Source organism: Oncorhynchus masou, chromosome 29 (assembly GCF_036934945.1).
Source record: "Oncorhynchus masou masou isolate Uvic2021 chromosome 29, UVic_Omas_1.1, whole genome shotgun sequence".
Taxonomy (NCBI): domain Eukaryota; kingdom Metazoa; phylum Chordata; class Actinopteri; order Salmoniformes; family Salmonidae; genus Oncorhynchus; species Oncorhynchus masou.
Window position 1 is genome coordinate 80,332,949 of NC_088240.1, and position 18,185 is coordinate 80,351,133.

An 18,185-nucleotide genomic window follows, 5' to 3' on the forward strand; every position below is an offset into this window, starting at 1 on the left:
TCTACCTCCTCCCTCGCTCTCCAACACCCACAACTTGTACACGCATGCAAGCAAGCACAAACGAAACGAAGGCTCAAGTACACACGCAAGCAGTAAAGATCGCTCAACAACATGATACAGGTTCATTCCTTTAATATCTTCAATTAGTTTAAAATATAATATTTATATCTGAGAATGACATGAGGTAGGGAGGGAAAGAAGGGATAATGCTCTTCTTCAGTTTTGGGACAGGACCTTTCAGTCTAGAGGTTCAGAGTAAGTGTGTGTGTGTCAGGGTCCAGCCTCCCAGCATGTGTGTCTGTGGTAGAGGTCGAAGGTTGTGTCTGCGGGGCGTGGGATGGGCTGGGGCCGTGGGATGGTAATCTCCTCCCCTGGTAGGAGGGGCTTCTCTCTCAGCAGATCCCCCCTGAAGAAAACCTGCAGGTCAGGACTGTCCTCTTTCTGCTCACACACACACGGATTACAAATACAGTTATGGACTAGTTGCAGGTCATGAGTGCTTTCACTGTACACACACCTTTATTTACATATTACTTACACACACACGTAAATGTAATCAGATGGGGTCCGTGAGAGGGACTTGCCTTGTTGCCATGGCTGCATGTGGTCGAGACCAGCTGAAGCCTGTCACGTAGAGCCTGGCTGATAAGCTCCTCCTCCTCCACATTCACACTGACCAATGCCCTGTAGAGGTGCTGGGATGGAGGGACGTTCACCCCTATAGACAAAGACAGGACATACACTCAGTTAGTGTGTGGTGTGTGTTTATGTCTGCATGTGTGTGTTTCTGTGTGTGTTTCTGTCTGCATGTGTATGTTTCTGTGTGTGTGTGTGTTTATGTCTGCATGTGTATGTTTCTGTGTGTGTGTGTGTGTGTGTTTATGTCTGTATGTGTGTGTTTCTGTGTGTGTGTGTTTATGTCTGCATGTGTGTGTTTCTGTGTGCTACCCTCTGTAGCCCGGGCGCTGATGCTGTTCTTGGTTCTGTCTGACTTCTGTAGTTGCTCCTGCACAGCCTTCTGGGAGTTAAACTCTGCCCCTGCCACGTTATCTAGCTCAGCCCTCAGAGCCAGAGTAGTATTTAACTCCGCCCCTTCAGGGAGGCTGCCACCCCTCTCCTCACACGGAGCCTCCTCATTGGTTGCTGACCTTGCCCTCCAACACAGATCTCCACCTATGTGAGGAATACAGGAAGAGATATTGACCAGTCCTCTGCTCAGACATTGCTGACTCATGCCAGATCTTATAACACCTGGATAGGTATTTCATGTATCAACCTAACCACATCACGTTATAGCAATCTGGTGCGACGGCACAGTCCATGACGTGGCACACAACCATTGGTTGATGCATGCAACTCCTGTGCAGGGGAACATGAGTACATCAGACTCTAGACCAGGAGGGTTAGTTACCATGGAGTCTTTTCCCCTTTGAGTAACTGCTGGAGTGTCCAGGGCATTGCCAAGGTGGAGGGTCTTTGCTAGGCTCTGCTATCACCGTGACAACCACAGGCTCCTCGGAGGCAAATCGCACCTGTAGAGTCAGGGTCACACACTTCAGTGATGTCTCTCCAAAAATACAGACCGACACACACAGATCTCTCATCATTTCTACAGCTGTCTTGACAACTGAGAAAAGCACCATCTGTGACTATCCGTCAGTGTGTGTGTGTGTGTATATATGTGTCAGACTGACCTGCCGGTGGCTGCGTCCTCTCAGCAGGCTAGCTGGGTTGGGTCGTGGCGGGTCTGGGCTGAGGGGGAGAGACAGGTCCAGTTCCGGGCACCGCAGGAGGCTAGCGGGGACCAGGGGCACCGGGGCAGGCATTGGGACCAGTCGGATGTCTGGGTCATTGCACCCTGCTAGAGGACGCTGCTGCAGGGGACCTACTCTGGTCATCTTAGGTCACCAGTCTGAGTCTTTATCTTTGGGCGACGGCTCTGTTACTGATGTTAGGTAAGATACAAGGCAAAATATTTTGTATGGTTCTGAATGGCAGTTACACTTTGCCTAACACCCGCTAACCTAACCTTTCTGATGGAGCAAACTGAACATATTGAGTCCTATGCCCAACTCAGTCCCTTACCATTGTTGGATCTGTAGTGTAGGTTGAATAACATTAACTTTACACTTCAAACCAGATGTGACGTTATCTAGCTAACGTTAGATCTCTAGCTAGATTCCACTCAGTGGGAGCTTTCAGCACACAGCCAGCTAGCTAGCTAACGACGACAGCAGACATTCTAGAAAGTTCACCAGTCAGTTAGCCAGCTAACTTTACTTGTTGTACTACTAGCCAGCTAACGTTATAGGGTTTGTGTGGCTAATTAGCTAGCTAACGTTAACTAAAGCTATGCAAATTTAATCATGTCGTTTATTCTCCGCTTACTGTTATGAGGAAGCGTCCCGAATGACAGCTCACGCGTTTCTTGTAGTTGTCACTGTTAATACATGAGGTTAGATTGACTCTATTTAGCAGGATCTGCTCACTTTTGAAATTCCCTCCACTGGCGCCGCCATAACACCCTCTACAGAACAAAACAATCACACTTCCGGTTTCTTCGTTAGTAGGAAATTATACAATGGCGCCCCTTGGCGTGCATGTTACGTTGCGTGTGCTTGTGTAAATCGTGGACTCTCGAGCACAAGTCAAACTCTTCTTTAGTAACAGTTATTTATTTGACTCATATTTTTTTTGCAGAATTACAGAATGTGCACACCACACTTTCTCTTTCAGAACCCCTCTTCATTAGCCTGGTTACCAGTCTCCGTTTAGCTAACATTCCACTCATTAACTGCCATTGGCACACGACATGGAATATAATAAGAAATTGTACGTTATAGAGACTGGCAACCAGGCCTCTTCATAACTACAGCATCATCATTACACGAGACTACATCATCATCATCATAGCTTGGCTGTCATTGTAAATAAGAATATGTTCTTGACTCGCCTGGGTACATAAAGGTTAAATATAAATACACGTTTTACAGGACTAATCAAAACACCCCTTTAAATAGAAAATGAAAGGCATGTACTAATACTGTTAACTTCTCTTTGTGTATGTTTGTGTGAGTGTGTGCGTGGATGAGTGCGTTAGTGTCTGTCTGTCTCTCAGTGCTCTCAGTATGTAGTTCTCTCTCTCCAGCTGGGCGTTCCTCTCTGACAGCTGGTTGATCCGCTTCCTCAGTAGCTCCTCCTCCTCTCTCACAGCCAGCATCAGGTGGCTCTTCACCAGGTCCTACAGCAATATACAACATATCATTATAGCATATCATCAAATATGTCACAATTCTTCCAGCAACAGATGGGTCTTCACCAGGTCCTTTGATACAACAAATTACAGACACTATAACCATAAACACACTGTCCTACCATGGCTTGCTCAATCTTGTTGTCAATTGCAATCTTACTGCTACTGGAGCCACTGCAACAACATCAACAAAAACAAAGGAGATTGTGTCTTAGTGCACATGGTTCACATTGATGTCTATTCCTGAACACAGTCACCTCCCGACAATAAATGGCCAGGCCATTTCCATGGTTACCTGTGGCAGAAGAGCAGCAGGGCTGCCTCAGCATTCCGGACAGAAGGTGTACCCTTCAGACACAGCGACCAGGATGGGAGCGGGGCCAGGGTCTGGTGTTGAGGTTGGGGTTGAGTAGTGGTCTGGGGTTGAGGTTGAGACTTAGAAATAGTCTGGGGTTGATGTTCGGGTTGAGGAGTGGTCTGGGGTTGAGTAGAGGTCTGGGGTTGAGGTTGGGGTTGAGTAGTGGTCTGGAGTTTAGATGTGGTCTGCGGTTGATGTTCAGGTTGAGTAGTGGTCTGGGGTTGAGTAGTGGTCTGGGGTTGAGGTTGGGGTTGAACAGTGGTCTGGGGTTGAGGTTGGGGTTGAACAGTGGTCTGGGGTTGACGTTGGGGTTGAATAGTGGTCTGCGGTTGAGGTTGGGGTTGAGTAGTGGTCTGGGGTTGAGTAGTGGTCTGGGGTTGAGGTTGGGGTTGAACAGTGGTCTGGGGTTGACGTTGGGGTTGAATAGTGGTCTGCGGTTGAGGTTGGGGTTGGGTAGTGGTCTGGGGTTGAGGTTGGGGTTGAACAGTGGTCAGCGGTTGAGGATTTGGTTTTGTAGTGGTCTGGGGTTGAGTTTGAGGTTGAGTAGTGGTCTGGAGTTTAGTAGTGGTCTGCGGTTGATGTTCAGGTTGAGTAGTGGTCTGGGGTTGAATAGTGGTCTGGGGTTGAGGTTGGGGTTGAGTAGTGGTCTGGAGTTGAGGTTTAGTTGCGGTCCAAAAGTGTTGTGGAATCTCCATGGTGACGGATGTTTGGTTTCTTATCTGAAGCTCCTGCCATCCGCTCGGCCATGAGTTCCTAACCCTGACCCCCCCACGACCTCTCAGCCCTCCATGACCCCAACCCGTATCACTCACTCCCTCCCTTCCTTCTTCTCCTACTCTCCATCTAGCAGGAAGTTGTAGTGGTTGGTGGACAGGTGGGGGGTTAAGGGGGGGTCTGGGTTTGGTCTGAGGGTAGAGGGAGGAAGGGCAGCCGGAGAAGGAGGAAGGGCAGCTGGAAAGGGTGGCAGAAGGAGAGGAGTGTCTCTTTAAGGGGGACTGGGGGGCTTTTTTACTGGACCTGAGAGGGGATAGGGAGGAAGGGAGGGATAGGGGAAGAGATGAAGAAACAGATGCAGGAAGAGAATGAGTTAGAGATGGAGGGAGAGATGGAGAGAGGGAAGGAGGGAGAGATGGAGGGAGGGAAGGAGTTAGAGATGGAGAGAGAGATGGATGGAGGGAAGGAGGTAGAGAGAGGGGGCGAGGCTGCCGTTGAGTCTCAAACAGAGAGATGATTTTCTTCACACTGCCGAACATGTCACCAGACAGCCAAAAGCAAACAATAGATTATCTAAACCACATCAAAGGCGCTTCCATCCACCTCCATTCACTACAGCCTTCTGTGCAAAAGCCGGTTACTACCTGTAGTTGGTAGAGAGTCAGAGAGGGTTTAAACTTAGAGGCACATCCAACAATTACTTCCATGAACAACTACAGAACAGGGGTAGTTGAAGAGATCACCATGTAGTTGTATTGAGGTCAACGGGAGAGAGGAAGATTAGATCCATGTGCGTGCTGTCACAAGCGTGATCTGGGATTCGTATTGGAGAAAAAGATTTTGGGTATCCTCCAATCTTTGCTGGATCAATCCTACAGGTCCAGCCCGACGAGCCCAGCCTGCCGAGAAGACCTCAGATTAAAATTGCCTTTGTCTGTGGATTAGGATTAGCCTATGCAGATTACTTCCTTATTCCATCCAGCCGCCAGGTGTCTGATTGGCTAAACTATATAATTCCGGTTAATGCAGGGCGGAGTCTACTGTCCAGGTGAGGAGTGTTTCCACAACAACCCAGAGGTGAGAAGCGTTTCCATGGTGAGGAGCATGTGTGTGTGTCTGTCTTTGAGCTCTCACATGATGAGAGACTGTTTTACTTCTCCCCCACGCACACCCCACTGTCTGGCACTCTGATAGGCTCTTACAGGAACCCTCTCATTCCAACCTCCGCCTACTCACTGCCTCAGCCAATGGCAACGTTTGTGGCATTCCTTCCCTGCCCACTGCCACTGAGCGTATGCTAATTAGTTTCCCAGTACGACAAGTATTGACATCCATAAAAATATGTCCACTGCCTTCGTCCTCCTTCCTCTGGACAGACCACATTAATAAATGAATAAAACTGATGGTCACATGTCTCAGACGTATGTGTTTAGCCAATCTATCTGTGTATGTTGTTGATTGTGAAGAGTATTGAATCCCAACACAAGCTCCTATGGTCTGATGGTGAATGTCCCTGAGTGCCCCCTGTCTTTTCAATCATCACAAGAACCGGTGAAGGCCTAGAAGGAATAGGTGCCAAATGAAATACAATGTGTTCTCAATCAACCTACTTTGTAAAATGAACACACAAACAGTAATGAGAACCCACTGGGGGTTCTGCTCAGATGTTCTGGCCGAAACCTTGATGGATGAGAGAACAGCCAAGAGCTCAGCTCAGAACAGCCTCACTCTTTCCTGGCCTCACTCGGCCCTGTCGGTCTCCTCTGCTCCGGCTCCCTGCACTGGACTGGAGCACAACAACATCCACCTTCTAGTCTCACACTCACATATCAAGTACCCTGGATTACTGTAGGCCTAAATGTTATTTTTATTGACACCAGAGTTGTGTCAGGCAATTTCAATTCTCATCAGTTGAATTTGACATGGAAGTTCTCTGGAGTTCAGTTCAGACTAGAAAGTCAGTGGAATTGGCCCCAACCCTGATCAAGACTAATGCATCATAGAGATGTGTTCGATTCAACCGAGTGGCTGCGTGTCCAGGGGCTGTATGTATCGTGCCTCTGAGGAGGAGTGCTGATCTTGGATCAGGTCCCCCTCTGTCCAAGTAGTATCATTCATATTGATCTAAAAAAGCAAAACGGATCCTAAATCAGCACTCCTACTCTGAGACACTTGAAACATACAGCCACACACTCTCAGGACACCTGTTCCTGAGACCTGAACAACCTTTCCTTCTACTGCGTGCTACTTTACACACTATGTTCATGTAGCCGCTGTAACTTTCCCCTTCCTTCCTGCTCTGACCCGCGGCGATGATCGTCTGGTGATAGACATGTACAAACTTCCATACGCAGCCTTGTCTTAGATTTAATCTAAGACTAGGTGATTGCAGGACTACAGCTAATCTTAATTTTCATCTTCAGTATTGTCCAATAGGTTCTATATGGAGACCTGCGATACAGTATCATTATTTGGATATTATCTTTGTTGTTTCATGTTGCTGGGTAGGAGGATTCATCTTGGAGATGGTTCTCTATGGAGACCTACGATACAGTATCATTATTTGGATATTATCTTTGTTGTTTCATGTTGCTGGGTAGGAGGCTTCATCTTGGAGATGGTTCTCTTTGGAGACCTGCGATGCAGTATCATTATGTGGATATTATCTTTGTTGTTTCATGTTGCTGGGTAGGAGGCTTCATCTTGGAGATGGTTCTATACAGTATGTGGCTCTATTGAACCTTCACAGTAACAGTTGACTTCCTGTATTCTTACTGGCTCTGGAGTAGATAATAATATTGTGACGTAATTAAGTAGTCAAATATAGGGTATGCCTCATAAGCCCTAATTTCATTGTGTGATTTTGGGTTACTTTGACATAATCAACATATTGCATTATTTCACCAGGTGTCTGAAAACAAAGGTTCATGTTTGATTCATGTTGCTTGCTGTATCCTATTTAGGACATACACAGCCAATCACACATGCACAAACACACACACACACACACACACACACGCACAAACACACACACGCACACGCACACACACGCACAAACACACACACGCACAAACACACACGCACATGCGCACACACACACACATACACACACACACACACACACACACACACACACACACACACACACACACACACACACACACACACACACACACACACACACACACACACACACACACACACACACACACACACACACACCTGCACAAATGATAAGTCAGCTTTCTTCCAAACATATTAAAAGAGTTTATTTCATTTTTCACTTTAAACAAACCAAAGATCTTCCTCTCCATCTCATGAGATAGTAGCCTATATGTCTGTATGTGTACAGGTCAGTGTCTGTATCCTTCAAATGTCTGTCTATGTGTGGTGTGTATAATCAACCCAACCCTTTTTCTGCGTATGTGTGTAAACCTGCATCTCTGTCCCTCTGAACCTGCATTGAGGATCTTGCTAATCTTATCATGAATTCACACATGGAGCAAGAGCTGCTGTTCTGTGGAGAGTGGACAGGGGGAGCTGTTTCACTTCTTGGTGAAGAACTCATTGCACATCATGGTCAGACAGGCCACCAGTGTGACGTACTCCTGGAAGTCCACACTGCCATCTGAGTTAGCGTCCAGATCTTTGAAGATCTTGTCAACCTTTGCCTGGTCAGTGTTTTTCTGTTATAATGATCAGAGAGAGAGAGAGGTAATGGGTGAGACTTTGATTTCAGAAGTTAAAACTAGAATCCACACAGTTGTTATTTGTTTATAAAGGTGTGAGAGATTAAGTTATTCTATAGGATGAGGCGGGTCATGTGTTTGTGATGTTCCAAGCAATTCAATATTTCAATAGTGTCTGTCTTTAGCAGTATTGTATTTGGTTGTGCTGTTAATAAAGCATGATTGAACTGAACTGTTCATTGGATCCACTCACCCCCATGATCTCTCCAAGCTCAGCATTGAGCAGATCCTTGAGTTCTCCCTTGCTCAGGGTCGTCTTGTCGCCCTCCTTGCCAGAGTACTTGTGGAAGGCTGAGATGAGCAATGCCATAGCCTGCTGGACCTGTGACATGGTGACTACAACACAGAGAGAGAGAGAGGGAGAGAGAGGGAGAGAGGGAGAGAGAGAGAGAGAGGGGGGAGAGAGAGGGGAGAGAGAGAGAGAGAGAGAGAGAGAGAGAGAGGGAGAGAGGGAGAGAGGGAGAGAGAGAGAGAGGGGGAGAGAGAGAGAGAGAGAGAGAGAGAGAGAGAGAGAGAGAGAGAGAGAGAGAATGGAGGTACAAGTTTAGGTTATTAATTTGCGGTATTATCAATGTTTTATTATGATAGCAGGATGCTAGTGGACATGATGTCCACGCACAGAGAGAGGAATGTTTGCTTACTCTGTATTCACACTATAGTACATCTAATATTATCAACATTATGTGAAATATTTGATTAATTTATTTGACTTTTTGAAATGTGAAATCCCAGAAACTAAGTTAAAGGGATAAATGTCTTATTGTTGACTGAATAATCCAAATCAAATCTATTTTTATCTTACATCCGGGTCACCATTCCATAAATGTCTGGGAAATAGTCATGTTGGCACTGGTTTAATCATGTTTAAACATAAGGTTCAGGTTGAATAGAGGGTTTAAAGAATATTAACGGTTGTTGCACACGCAGCAAAGACTTAACTGCACACACACCACACCCCACTACTGCAAACAAGTTCTACATCTCTACCACAAAGGGAGGAAGAGAAAGAGAAGGGGAGGAGAGATGGAGAGCAACACAACAGAGGCAATTAGAAAGGGAGAGAGGCGGAGAGAGGAAAGAGAGAGAGAGGCGGATATGGAGTGGAGAAAGGAAGAGAAGAGGGGGCTGAGTTGTTTAAACACAAACAGACATGGCTCTAGCCAACACCCTTGCATGTCTCCCTCATTAACTCTGGGGGATTTTAAGGAGAGAAAGAGAGAAGTATATATATCTATATATATATATAGAGAGAGAGAGAGAGAGAGAGAGGGACAGACACATAGACAAAAAGACAGATGGGAGGACATTGGTGGGCAGGCTGAAAGCCGCGTTGGTAATTTCAGGCAAACGATAACATAGAAATCCCAGCACCTCCCCCACCCCTCACCTGTCTCCACCCTCTTTCTATCTAGTTTGGTTAAGGTGTGTCTCTTCACTCTGTCCCTTCACATATCTCACCACTATATAGGGAGGTGGCTCTCTCTATTCTCTCTTGCTCTGCCTACCCGTAGTCTAGTTCTTGAGTTTAAGGAAGCGTCTGTAATGTAAATCCCTCATTTATCTGACCCTCCTCTCCAGAGTGACTTGCAGTAAGTGCGGTTAAATAAGGACGTTGAAGCAACCACACAGTATGAACATGGTAAGCACAACATTACAGTTGTAAGGAACAACCTCAGTCACTGTGGTGGACTCCACTGATCTCTCTCTGAGTCACTGTCAGCTGCCCCAGGACCAGCAGGCATCTAATCAGACACACCTTCTTACCCCCCCCCCAGACTGCCCATATGATAACTAGAAACACACTCTACTCACAGAATGGTCAGAGCGAGGGGAGAGAGAGTTTATGGTAAGGACAGAGTGAAAGAAAGAGAGAGCGAGAGAGAGAGAGGGGGGTGTGGAGGATAGAAAGAGGTAGTGTTCTGCACTATGGAAGGATTGAGGGAGGAAGAGAGAGAGGGGGGTGTGGAGGAAGAGAAGAGAGATTCTTTCATTTAAACTGCGTAGTGCTCTGAGTAGCACCCACACATGTTTGAATGGAAAGGCAGACAGAGTTACGCCCTCCGCAGAGCTTGGCTCAAGATCATAAACAGTGTGGACAGGCACTTACTAACTGTTGCAAAGCACACCCTGAAGTCATTCATACTTTTGCAGTCAAGTATAAAACATTAAACGACACACAATTGCAAATAAATGTTGTAATCCCCCCATTGAGAATGTATAATTTGGCACATCTAACATATCAGAGACACACACAGCTAAAACAAACTGAAGCATTTTATCAGCGAGGCACTCAGGTACATGTTTTACTAGGTTAAGTTTTCACTCACCGAAGTTGTGCGAGGAGTTGGACAGTCAGAGAAAGAGAGAGAGAGGGAGTGAGGAAGAGAGGATGGGCTGTTGGTTTTAAACATTGATTACCACACCCCACTCTCCCCTCCCCTTTCCTCTCCTTGTCCCTCTTTATCTGATGGAAATGGAAACTGCAATGTTCTGTTCTCTTCTTCATGTGAACTAGTTACTGAACAAATTATACTAGGCATATGTATTTTCTAAAGTTAGTAATTACTTCACATGACTGTATCATGACTGGGGCGGCAGGGTAGCCTAGTGGTTAGAGCGTTGGACTAGTAACCGAAAGGTTGCAAGTTCAAATCCCCGAGCTGACAAGGTACAAAATCTGTCGTTCTGCCCCTGAACAGGCAGTTAACCCACTGTTCCTAGGCTGTCATTGAAAATAAGAATTTGTTCTTAACTGACTTGCCTAGTAAAATAAAGGTAAAAAAAAAAAATCACCGTAGTAACCAAACAACAACAGAAAACATACAGAAAGGAGAAATCCCTGCATATGTCTAATGTCTAATGTCTTCTCCAAACTGGCCAAGCTTCTCCAAACTGGAAAAACTTCACCAAACTGGCCAAGCTTTTCCAAATCTGAAAAACTTCTCCAATCTGGCCAAGCTTCTCCAAACCGACAAAACTTCTCCAAACTGGCCAAGCTTCTCCAAAATGCAAATTAATTACTTAAAAATCATACAATGTGATTTATTGGATTTTTGTTTTAGATTCTGTCTCTCACAGTTGAAGTGTACCTATGATAAAAATTACAGATCTCTACATGGAAAACTTGCAAAATCGGCAGTGTATCAAATACTTGTTCTCCCCACTGTATATCAACGAATTGGCGCGGGCACTAGAAAGGTCTGCAGCACCCGGCCTCACCCTTCTAGAATCTGAAGTAAAATGTCTACTGTTTGCTGATGATCTGGTGCTTCTGTCACCAACCAAGGAGGGCCTACAGCATCACCTAGATATTCTGCACAGATTCTGCCAGACCTGGGTCCTGACAGTAAATCCCAGTAAGACCAAAATAATGGTGTTCCAAAAAAGGTCCAGTCGCCAGGACCACAAATACAAATTCCATCTAGACACCATCGCCCTAAAGCACACAAAAAACTATACATACCTTGGCCTAAACATCAGTGCCACAGGTAACTTCCACAAAGCTGTGAACGATCTGAGAGACAAGGCAAGAAGGGCATTCTATGCCATCAAAAGGAACATAATATTCAGTATACCAATTAGGATCTGGCTAAAAATACATGAATCAGTCACAGAGCCCATTGCCCTTTATGGTTGTGAAGTCTGGGGTCCGCTCACCAACCAAGATTTCACAAAATGGGACAAACAACAAATTGATACTCTGCATGCAGAATTCTGCAGAATTATCCTCTGTGTACAACGTAGAACACCAAATAATGCATGCAGAGCAGAATTAGGCCGATACCCACTCATGAACAAAATCCAGAAAAGAGATTCCACAACAACCTAAAAGGAAGCGATTCCCAAACCGTCCAAAACAAAGCCATCACCTACAGAGAGATGAACCTGGAGAAGAGTCCCCTAAGCAAGCTGGTCCTGGGGCTCTGTTCACAAACACAAACAGACCCCACAGAGCCCTAGGACAGCAGCAAAATTAGACCCAACCAAATCATGAGAAAAAAAAGATAATTACTTGACACATTGGAAAGAATTAACAAAAAAACAGCAAACTAGAATGCTATTTGGCCCTAAACAGAGAGTACGCAGTGGCAGAATACCTGACCACTGTGACTGACCCAAACTTAAGGAAAGCTTTGACTATGTACAGACTCAGTGAGCATAGCCTTGCTATTGAGAAAGGCCGCTGTAGGCAGACATGGCTCTCAAGAGAAGACAGGCTATGTGCTCACTGCCCACAAAATGAGATGGAAACTGAGCTGCACTTTCTAACCTCTTGCCAAATGTATGACCATATTAGAGAGACATATTTCCCTCAGATTACACAGATCAACAAAGAATTTGAAGACAACCCTCTTGAATTGAATTGAGAGAGATAGAGAGGGAGAGAGAGAGAGAGAGAGAGAGACAGAGAGCAAAAGGGAGACAGAGAGAGAGAGAGAGAGAGGGAGAGGGGTGGGGGCAGTGGATGGAGTCAGGAGAATAAACTCTGTTAAGTTTGTGTCATTGTGTAACAAAGTTGGTGACTCACTGCAATATAATTTATCTGTGTGTGTGTGTGTCTGTGTGTGTGTCTAAGAAGAAGAGATATTGCTTTAGGACACACACACACACACACACACACACACACACACACACACACACACATGCAAGCAGACACACAGAAACACACACACATTCAGGACATTCATGTGATTTGGGGTTGAGACTGGTTGATGTTTAAACATGAAACAGCGAGGATTTGAATTCCAGTGTGGGACCCTTCTGGGCTGCCAGGAGCATAACAGTAGTGGAATACCGTAGTACAGTACCACCCATGAAGTGGAGAAATTATCCATGATTTGAAAACACATATTTCAGCTGAGCTTCCCTGGCACTTTCTGTTCCATTAAAACAAAAACAACATGTTACTAACAGAAAACATTGATCCTTCCTGTCAAAGATAGAACCCAGGTAGGGTAGCCATGGTAACTGTACAGAAGGGAAACAAGCAGAAAGCAAATAATCAAACTGCCACCCACCACAGCATAGAACTACAATGAACTAAAAGAGTATGACTGGAACACAGCTGACCACAGGAATGCTGTAAACACAGCCAGTCTGGTCTGCTGCTCTGTTCAGGCTGTTACCCTGTACAACCTTCTCAGACAACTAGCACTGACAGTCAGATATCCTAGACTGGTCTTGGTTTCGTCAGTAGAAAAATATGACATGGTAACATTACTGTTAACTGCTGTCAATGGACATGGTTTACTAAACATCCACTACACTTGGGATGTGTTGTGGGAAGACGTTCCTCTACAACCAGTGTGGTGCCAACCTCAGGACCGTGTGTGTGTGTGTGTGTGTGTGTGTGTGTGTGTGTGTGTGTGTGTGTGTGTGTGTGTGTGTGTGTGTGTGTGTGTGTGTGTGTGTGTGTGTGTGTGTGTGTGTGTGTATGTCTGTGCTCCGTGCTGCTAAATTGCATATATTATTGTGTGTTTGTGTGTATACCTGCCTGCAATGTGCCTTAGTGAACAATATATGTCCGGCCACATCCATGTGGTATGAGTCATGAATGAGTCACGGTAGTCATGGTGGTTGCCTTTTGTTGGTAAACAGGCCAGGGAATATTTGTGTGCACGGACCGAGACTGTCAGCTTCCTCTCTCTCCCTATCTATCTCACTCTCTCTCTTTCTCTCACTGTGAAAAACTACAACTGGGGAGAGGGAGGAAGGGTAGCCGGAGAGGGAGGCGAAAGGAGATGAGTGTCCCTTTAAGGGGGACAGAGAGGGGATAGGGAGGAAGGGAGGGGATTGGGGAAGAGATGAAGAAAGATGGAGGAAGGGGAGGAGTTGGAGATTGGATGGCGAGATGAATGGAGGGAAGGAGGTAGAGATGGAGGGAGAGATGGAGGAAGGGAAGGAGTTAGAGATGGAGAGAGAGATGGATGGAGGGAAGGAGGTAGAGAGAGGGGGCGAGGCTGCCGTCGAGTCTCAAACAGAGAAATTATTTTCTTCACACTGCCGAACATGTCACCAGACAGCCAAAAGCAAACAATAGATTATCTAAACCACATCAAAGGCGCTTCCATCCACCTCCATTCACTACAGCCTTCTGTGCAAAAGCCGGTTACTACCTGTAGCTGGTAGAGAGTCAGAGACAACTACAGAACAGGGGTCGTTGAACAGATCACCATGTGGTTGTATTGAGGTCAATGGCAGATCCATGTGTGTGCTGTCACAAGCGTGATCTGAGATTCCTATTGGAGAAATAGATTTTGGGTATCCTCCAATCTTTGGTGGATCAATCCCACAGACGCAGCCAGTTGCGCCCAGCCTGCCGAGAAGATCTACGATTAAAATGGCCTTTGTCTGTGGATTAGGATTAGCCTATTTCTTTATTTAACTAGTCAAGTCAGTTAAGAACAAATTCTTATTTTCAATGACGGCCTAGGAACAGTGGGTTAACTGCCTGTTCAGGGGCAGAACGACAGCTTTGTACCCTGTCAGCTCGGGGGTTTGAACTTGCAACCTACCGGTTACTAGTCCAACGCTCAAACCACTAGGCTACCATGCCGCCCCAGGCGGATTACTTCCTTATTCCATCCAGCAGCCAGGTGTCTGATTGGCTAATCTATTTATTTCCGGTTTATGCAGGGCGGCTTTATACCTGTAACAGTTGACTTCTTGTATTCTTACTGGCTCTGGAGTACATAATAATATTGTGACGTAATTAAGTAGTCAAATATAGGGTATGCCTCATAAGCCCTAATTTCATTGTGTGATTTTGGGTTACTTTGACATAATCAACATATTGCATTATTTCACCAGGTGTCTGAAAACAAAGGTTCATGTTTGATTCATGTTGCTTGCTGTATCCTATTTAGGACATACACAGCCAATCACACACGCACAAACAAACACACACACACACACACGCACACGCACACGCACAAACACACACACACACACACACACACGCACACGCGCACGCGCACACGCACACGCACACACACACACACACACACACACACACACACACACACACACACACACACACACACACACACACACACACACACACCTGCACAAATGATAAGTCAGCTTTCTTCCAAACATATTAAAAGGGTTTATTTCATTTTTCACTTTAAACAAACCAAAGATCTTCCTCTCCATCTCATGAGATAGTAGCCTATATGTCTGTATGTGTACAGGTCAGTGTCTGTGTCCTTCAAATGTCTGTCTATGTGTGGTGTGTATAATCAACCCAACCCTTTTTCTGCGTATGTGTGTAAACCTGCATCTCTGTCCCTCTGAACCTGCATTGAGGATCTTGCTAATCTTATCATGAATTCACACATGGAGCAAGAGCTGCTGTTCTGTGGAGAGTGGACAGGGGGAGCTGTTTCACTTCTTGGTGAAGAACTCATTGCACATCATGGTCAGACAGGCCACCAGTGTGACGTACTCCTGGAAGTCCACACTGCCATCTGAGTTAGCGTCCAGATCTTTGAAGATCTTGTCAACCTTTGCCTGGTCAGTGTTTTTCTGTTATAATGATCAGAGAGAGAGAGAGGTAATGGGTGAGACTTTGATTTCAGAAGTTAAAACTAGAATCCACACAGTTGTTATTTGTTTATAAAGGTGTGAGAGATTAAGTTATTCTATAGGATGAGGCGGGTCATGTGTTTGTGATGTTCCAAGCAATTCAATATTTCAATAGTGTCTGTCTTTAGCAGTATTGTATTTGGTTGTGCTGTTAATAAAGCATGATTGAACTGAACTGTTCATTGGATCCACTCACCCCCATGATCTCTCCAAGCTCAGCGTTGAGCAGATCCTTGAGTTCTCCCTTGCTCAGGGTCGTCTTGTCGCCCTCCTTGCCAGAGTACTTGTGGAAGGCTGAGATGAGCAATGCCATAGCCTGCTGGACCTGTGACATGGTGACTACAACACACACACACACACACACACAGAGAGAGAGAGAGAGAGAGAGAGAGAGAGAGAGAGAGAGAGAGAGAGAGAGAGAGATGGAGGTACAAGTTTAGGTTATTAATTTGTGGTATTATCAATGTTTTATTATGATAGCAGGATGCTAGTGGACATGATGTCCACGCACAGAGAGAGGAATGTTTGCTTACTCTGTATTCACAGTATAGTACATCTAATATTATCAACATTATATGAAATATTTGATTAATTTATTTGACTTTTTGAAATGTGAAATCCCAGAAACTAAGTTAAAGGGATAAATGTCTTATTGTTGACTGAATAATCCAAATCAAATCTATTTTTATCTTACATCCGGGTCACCATTCCATAAATGTCTGGGAAATAGTCATGTTGGCACTGGTTTAATCATGTTTAAACATAAGGTTCAGGTTGAATAGAGGGTTTAAAGTATATTAACGGTTGTTGCACACGCAGCAAAGACTTAACTGCACACACACCACACCCCACTACTGCAAACAAGTTCTACATCTCTACCACAAAGGGAGGAAGAGAAAGAGAAGGGGAGGAGAGATGGAGAGCAACACAACAGAGGCAATTAGAAAGGGAGAGAGGCGGAGAGAGGAAAGAGAGAGAGAGGCGGATATGGAGTGGAGAAAGGAAGAGAAGAGCGGGCTGAGTTGTTTAAACACAAACAGACATGGCTCTAGCCAACACCCTTGCATGTTTCCCTCATTAACTCTGGGGGATTTTAAGGAGAGAAAGAGAAAAAGTATATATATATATAAAGAGAAAGATAGAGAGAGAGGGACAGACACATAGACAAAAAGACAGATGGAAGGACATTGGTAGGCAGGCTGAAAGCCGCGTTGGTAATTTCAGGCAAACGATAACATAGAAATCCCAGCACCTCCCCCACCCCTCACCTGTCTCCACCCTCTTTCTATCTAGTTTGTTTAAGGTGTGTCTCTTCACTCTGTCCCTTCACATATCTCACCACTATATAGGGAGGTGGCTCTCTCTATTCTCTCTTGCTCTGCCTACCCGTAGTCTAGTTCTTGAGTTTAAGGAAGCGTCTGTAATGTAAATCCCTCATTTATCTGACCCTCCTCTCCAGAGTGACTTGCAGTAAGTGCGGTTAAATAAGGACGTTGAAGCAACCACACAGTATGAACATGGTAAGCACAACATTACAGTTGTAAGGAACAACCCCAGTCACTGTGGTGGACTCCACTGATCTCTCTCTGAGTCACTGTCAGCTGCCCCAGGACCAGCAGGCATCCAATCAGACACACCTTCTTACCCCCCCCCAGACTGCCCATCTGATAACTAGAAACACACTCTACTCACAGAATGGTCAGAGCGAGGGGAGAGAGAGTTTATGGTAAGGACAGAGAGAGCGAAAGAGAGAGCGAGAGAGAGAGAGGGGGTGTGGAGGATAGAAAGAGGTAGTGTTCTGCACTATGGAAGGATTGAGGGAGAGAGAGAGAGAGGGGAGGAGAGGAAGAGAAGAGAGATTCTTTCATTTAAACTGCGTAGTGCTCTGAGTAGCATCCACACATGTTTGAATGGAAAGGCAGACAGAGTTACGCCCTCCGCAGAGCTTGGCTCAAGATCATAAACAGTGTGGACAGGCACTTACTAACTGTTGCAAAGCACACCCTGAAGTCATTCATACTTTTGCAGTCGAGTATAAAACATTAAACGACACACAATTGCAAATAAATGTTGTAATCCCCCCATTGAGAATGTATAATTTGGCACATCTAACATATCAGAGACACACACAGCTAAAACAAACTGAAGCATTTTATCAGCGAGGCACTCAGGTACATGTTTTACTAGGTTTAGTTTTCACTCACCGAAGTTGTGCGAGGAGTTGGACAGTCAGAGAAAGAGAGAGAGAGGGAGTGAGGAAGAGAGGGATGGGCTGTTGGTTTTAAACATTGGTTACCACACCCCACTCTCCCCTCCCCTTTCCTCTCCTTGTCCCTCTTTATCTGATGGAAATGGAAACTCTAATGTACATGTGAGTTATTCATGTGAACTAGTTACTGAACGAATTCTATTTTATTATATTAGATTTTCTAAAGTTAATGATTACTTCACATGACTGTATCACCATAGTAACCAAACAATAACAGAAAACATACAGAAAGGAGAAATCGCTGCATATGTCTAA

General features: G+C 45.3%; 4 protein-coding genes across 4 annotated transcripts; all 4 read right to left on the reverse strand.

Moving 5' to 3' along the window:
- Positions 1–115: 115 nt before the first annotated feature.
- On the reverse strand, positions 116–2,550 carry LOC135521335 (protein phosphatase 1 regulatory subunit 35-like). The gene is made up of 6 exons (XM_064947250.1): positions 2,389–2,550; positions 1,695–1,945; positions 1,412–1,532; positions 949–1,173; positions 585–718; positions 116–441 (listed from the first exon to the last, which is right to left on the reverse strand). Exons 2-6 carry the CDS (start codon positions 1,896–1,898, stop codon positions 271–273), a joined length of 855 nt encoding a protein of 284 aa, XP_064803322.1. The 5' UTR covers positions 1,899–1,945; positions 2,389–2,550; the 3' UTR covers positions 116–270.
- Positions 2,551–2,702: 152 nt separating this feature from the next.
- LOC135520711 (mucin-2-like) lies at positions 2,703–5,432 on the reverse strand. The gene is made up of 3 exons (XM_064946469.1): positions 3,549–5,432; positions 3,376–3,427; positions 2,703–3,241 (listed from the first exon to the last, which is right to left on the reverse strand). Exons 1-3 carry the CDS (start codon positions 4,862–4,864, stop codon positions 3,047–3,049), a joined length of 1,563 nt encoding a protein of 520 aa, XP_064802541.1. The 5' UTR covers positions 4,865–5,432; the 3' UTR covers positions 2,703–3,046.
- A 2,136-nt stretch (positions 5,433–7,568) lies between these two features.
- Positions 7,569–10,506, reverse strand: LOC135520712 (ictacalcin-like). Its single transcript, XM_064946470.1, has 3 exons — positions 10,402–10,506; positions 8,268–8,410; positions 7,569–8,011 (listed from the first exon to the last, which is right to left on the reverse strand). Exons 2-3 carry the CDS (start codon positions 8,403–8,405, stop codon positions 7,871–7,873), a joined length of 279 nt encoding a protein of 92 aa, XP_064802542.1. The 5' UTR covers positions 8,406–8,410; positions 10,402–10,506; the 3' UTR covers positions 7,569–7,870.
- Positions 10,507–15,169: 4,663 nt separating this feature from the next.
- Positions 15,170–17,973, reverse strand: LOC135520713 (ictacalcin-like). The gene is made up of 3 exons (XM_064946471.1): positions 17,866–17,973; positions 15,858–16,000; positions 15,170–15,601 (listed from the first exon to the last, which is right to left on the reverse strand). The coding sequence occupies exons 2-3, from the start codon at positions 15,993–15,995 to the stop codon at positions 15,461–15,463; spliced, it is 279 nt and encodes a 92-aa protein (XP_064802543.1). The 5' UTR covers positions 15,996–16,000; positions 17,866–17,973; the 3' UTR covers positions 15,170–15,460.
- Positions 17,974–18,185: the final 212 nt, after the last annotated feature.